The sequence below is a fragment of the Rhinoraja longicauda genome, chromosome 11 (assembly GCF_053455715.1).
Source record: "Rhinoraja longicauda isolate Sanriku21f chromosome 11, sRhiLon1.1, whole genome shotgun sequence".
Classification (NCBI taxonomy): domain Eukaryota; kingdom Metazoa; phylum Chordata; class Chondrichthyes; order Rajiformes; family Arhynchobatidae; genus Rhinoraja; species Rhinoraja longicauda.
The window spans coordinates 18,372,525-18,377,656 of NC_135963.1; the positions used below are offsets into that span (position 1 = coordinate 18,372,525).

Sequence of the window (5,132 nt, forward strand, 5' to 3'; positions counted from 1 at the left end):
AATGCTGGAGTAACTCAGCGGGTCAGGCAGCATCTCCGGAGAAAAGGAATGAAGATTATTCCTTCTCTCCAGAGGAGTCTGAAGAAGGGTCTCAACCTGAAACGTCACCTATTCCTTTTCTCCAGAGATGTTGCCTGACCCGCTGAGTTACTCCAACATTTGGTGTCATTTTGTAAAGTAGCATCATTGAGAAAGCAGATGCATTAGCCATGTGTTGTCTGACTGGATGGGGATTGTGGAATTTGTACTTCCTTCCTTGCTAGTGGAGTCATATGAAGTGTACGCAACACAATGTGTGAGTGTGTTTTATTGTGTTGACAAATACAAGGTTTTGGTTGATTTTTATCAGTGCATTGTCCAAAGTTCTACAGTATCAAGTTTCAACAGGCATACTGGAATGCCCAACACAATACATTAATTCTCAGTGAGAAGGAATGGAATCAAATCAAACACTTTGATTTTACACTTTTCACCACATCATGCCAATCTAAATCTAATTCTGCCTGGTATATTGTCTGCATGATTTATTTCCTGCATAATTAAAAAATACCTGGTTGCAAGGATTTGTTGTAGAAAATCAGGACACTTTCATCTGGATATTTGACTTCAGGGAAATTTCATACATTAAGCCACCTGAATATTTTTCAGAAAATCTAAGATACCTTCTTGAGTGAGAAACATTGTCCTTCCATTATTTTGGCATTTAATTTCAAAAATAGCTGGATCTTCCAAAATCCTCTTCCCTGCAATGATGACGTATGGATAACCCAGACAGCTGGCATCTTTCAGTCTTCTGCCAATGGTCAGATGACTGCGGTCATCAAACAGCACCTCTCCATGAAGTTGGGGGACAGTGTCCATTAAAGTGTCATGGAGCGACTCTAGCAGGTTAACATTCAGTTCTTCTTTACTACCTTTCTTAGGTGAAATGACACACACCTGATAAGGGGCCAGGAGACTTGGCCACCGAATGTCATTTTCAGTCGACAAAACCTCTATTGCTGCAGCCAGTATGCGTGTGACCCCAAGACCAAAGCAACCCATCTCCGACAGGATGGGCTTGTTCTCGGTGTTGGAATACGAGGCACCAAAAATCTGTGAATACTTGGTCCCAAGGTAAAAGGTGTGTCCCACCTCAATGCCTCTGCTTTCTCTCAGTTTTCCATCACACTGTGGACAGTTTGTTTCAACTGCATTCATCGTTTCCACATTGGCCGCAAAATGACAGTCTGAACACATTAAAAGACGATCCTCCCCAATCTCTGCTGGCAGCTGAAACTCGTGCGACAGCTTACCACCAATACTGCCTGGGTCGGCTTGCACCTTTACAAACTGCAATCCCAACTGGTCAAATATACAAGTGTAAGCATCAGAAACAAGTTTGTAGGTCACCTTGGCAGCTTCTTCTGAGACATCAAAGGTGTACATGTCTTTCATGTAGAACTCCCGTCCACGGAGCAAACCGTAGCGCGGCTTAGGCTCATCTCTGAACTTCCTTGTCACTTGGTATAGCATCAGTGGTAGCTGTTTGTATGACAGATTTCCCTGCATGGCCACAAGCTCAGTCACAGCTTCCTCATGTGTCGGACTTAAACAGTAGTCTATGCTGTGTCTGTCCTTTAGTCTGAATAGCTCCTTCCCCAGGAGGTCCCATCGTTCACTGGCCTTCCACAAGTTCGCAGAGGTGAGGCTGGGCATATTCACCTTCTGGCCCCCAATGGATTGCATTTCCTTATCAATAAGGCGGATAAGTTTCTCCATGGCACGGACTGTAAATGGCAGATGGTGAAAACAGCCTGTGTGGGCCGGCTGAATGAGGCCTGCCTGAAGCATCAGCCTCTGGCTCTTGCAAGTGAGCTCACTTGACCGACCAGCTCCAACCATTCTGTCCTCCTGGAGGTTCGAGGGCTGAAAGAGGCGAGATAGCAATAGGGGTTTTGACCGTCCATGATGAAAATGGCTGCTGTGCAAATACAAGAAACCACAGGCGAGGTTCTTGAATAATCCTCCTGAATAAGAATGGATTGCCAATTCCATTAGAAATATGACGGATAATTCTAGAAAGAAAAGCAAAATTAATGGCAGCCGTGTAAATTCGACATGCTTTCAAAATCTGTACAATGGTTGCCAAGGAAGGAAGGTTTGTGTCCTGAGCACATTATAAGATGACCCTTACCAACTTCTGCCGGCAGCTGATATTCAGGTTTCGTCTTAATGTCAATGTGTAACGTCCCGTCATATCTGTTAGTCTTGTGTCATGTTCTGTGTTTAGATTCTCATTTCAGGTCCCTTGACTTCCTGCCATTGTAATTGTCAGCCCTGCCTTGATTGTTTCCACCTGTGTGCCCTTACCTCATGTATATATAGTCCACGCCTCCCTTTGTCCTGTGCCAGTTCGTATTGTGATTCATGTGCTCTCGGTCGTAGTATAGCTAGTAAGTAATTTTTGTAACTAATGTTTTTGTAGCTGAGTAAGTTTAGAGTTTTTGGTTCGAATCGCAGTGTTCTTTAATGTGAAAATTAAAGAACGCCTTTATTTTCTCCAAATTGACTCTTGTGTGTGAGTCGTGCGTTTGAGTCCAGTTCCTGTGTGCCCCAGAGCATAACACAATGTGGCCTGGGTGCACCCGCACTTTACGATCCCACATAAATGACCATTACATATATGACCACATATACGACCTTTACGATCCCACGTATATGACTAATATATGTGACCACGTATATGATCTTTACGATCCCACATATATGACCACATATACGAACTTTACAATCCCACATATATGACCATAATATACGTGAACACACATATGACCGTAACAACCCCACATATATGACCATAACATATGACCACGCGTATGATCTTTATGACCCCATAAAAATGATCATAATATACATGATCACATATGTGATCTTTACGCTCCCACATGTATGATCTTTACGCTCCCACATGTGATCTTTACGCTCCCACGTGTGTGATCTTTACGCTCCCACATGTATGATCTTTACGTTCCCACATATATATCTTTACACTCCCACATACGATTTTACGCTCCCACATAATATGATTATGCTCCCACATACATGATTACGCCCACATGTATGATCTTTGGAACAGCATCCCTCTCCCCATCAGAACTGCCCCCTCCATCGACTCCTTTAAGTCCAAGCTCAAAACCTATTTCTACTCCCTAGCGTTTGAGGCCCATTGAGGAGGCGCTGTGAAGTGTTTTGTATGTGCTGTTATGTTTGTGTGCTACTGTATGTTTCATTTTTTCCTTAGTACCTAATCAGATGTACAGCACTTTGGTCAACGTGGGTTGTTTTTAAATGTGCTGTACAAATAAAATTGACTCGACTTTACGCTCCCACATATATGATCCTTAAGCTCCCACATGTATGATCTTTACACCCCCACATATATGATCTTTACGCTCCTACATGTATGACCAGACACAGGCTCACCTCTCTCACCGCCTTCGCTGTCCCGCGCATGCTCAGCTCCTGCCACGGGTCGGCACTCGGATCAGAAAGCACCAGATCGCGGATCTCGACACCGTCTCCCAGCCCGCGCCCGAGCCAACCCCTGCGAAGCTCTCCGCAGTTTTTCCATTTGCAATTAACTTCACGGGTGGCAGTTCTGAATACGATATTGCAAGCAACGGTAAAGAGATGACTTTCAGTTTATGCAAGCAGATGCCTTTTTTTAAATTTAAAAATAATCTTTATTCAGAAAAAAATGTGTATATAAATCAAATATTGTGCAAAAATCACTTCATGCATTTTCTATACTTTCAATAGTGTCATACTCTGTAGTATTTGCACATTCCTTTAAACAACAATCCCCTTGCCACTCATGTGGCCTCGGTGTGAAATCCCTGCCCTCATTTGAGGGGTATCCCCACCAGAGTGAATCCCCCAACGGCCAGCAGCGGAAGGACCTGCTAAACACTTCTCCAGTGAAATGACACTAAAATGACACTGTCAAGATGAAGGGAAGATAGATGTTTGTGATGGATGTTTGTGTTGGGGTCGTGTGTCTTGTGTTCTTTTCTTTTTTGTTGTGTTCTGTGACTGCTGGAAATGTAATTTCGTTCGGTATCTCGGTACCGAATGACAATAAAGCTCTATTGTAAACCAGCATCTGCAGTTTCTTCCTACATAAGATGGAGAATCACGCTACTCACAGATTATTTTTTTACCAATTCATGAAATGTAGGCAATGCAGGCAAATGTACCATTTATTGTTCATATTTACTAGTCCAGAGGAGCCAGTTAAGGCCCAACTACATTATGAGTCTGGTGTCACATTTAGGTCCGATAGGGTAATGATGGCAGATATGCTTCCTGGAAGGTGATATGTAAACCACTTATACTTTGATAATAATTTGATTATTTTGCAATAAGCATTATCGACATGTGCATTGAAATGTGGAATTCTTTAATTCCTTATTTTTACATTCCCTGGCGAATTCGAATTTCACTGTACCCAAATCGGTACACGTGACAATAAACTGACCTTGAATCCTTGAAACCTTGAAGCCTTGACATTGGTGACAAAACAATTCAGATGTGTTCAGATGCAGACAATCGTGGCCAGGAAAGTGAAAGAGTGCACACCAGAGAGTGTTGCTCTTTGCAGGCTCTATACAATGATGCAACACGCTGAGAAACAATGAGGATAATTAATTCTCAGCCATCACCCAGGAACTGTTGAACTTCTGCAAAGCTTGCATTCTTTCCAGGCACACTAACTATGATCTCAAATTAATTTAAGGTGCTGGTTCAATGATCTGTGGATTGATCTGCAGGGCACAGCAAGCATGTTTTCTTCCACAGATGATTTGGCCAATACTGTGGAACAATTGCAGCAATCAAATGTCTACATCACATCTCTGTTTTTCAATATCATTATTTATTATGTTGGAAAATGGACAGGGGAAAAAATTGAGGTGGGAAGGTGGAGACAGAGGGGGGAGGTAGGTGGGAGATGGAAGGGGGAATGAGGTGCAGTGTGGTTTAGGGTAAGCGACGAACACCTGGGAAGGTTGGAGCTCAGACGTTCAGGGGATGTTGAGTTTAGTTTAAAGATACAGCACGGAAACAGACCCTCTGGCTCACCAAGTCCACGC

At 43.1% G+C, this 5,132-nt stretch overlaps 1 protein-coding gene across 1 annotated transcript; it reads right to left on the bottom strand.

Moving 5' to 3' along the window:
* Positions 1-308: 308 nt before the first annotated feature.
* pars2 (prolyl-tRNA synthetase 2, mitochondrial) lies at positions 309-4,587 on the bottom strand. The gene is made up of 3 exons (XM_078408383.1): positions 4,520-4,587; positions 3,466-3,640; positions 309-2,057 (listed from the first exon to the last, which is right to left on the bottom strand). Exon 3 carries the CDS (start codon positions 2,035-2,037, stop codon positions 625-627), a length of 1,413 nt encoding a protein of 470 aa, XP_078264509.1. The 5' UTR covers positions 2,038-2,057; positions 3,466-3,640; positions 4,520-4,587; the 3' UTR covers positions 309-624.
* Positions 4,588-5,132: the final 545 nt, after the last annotated feature.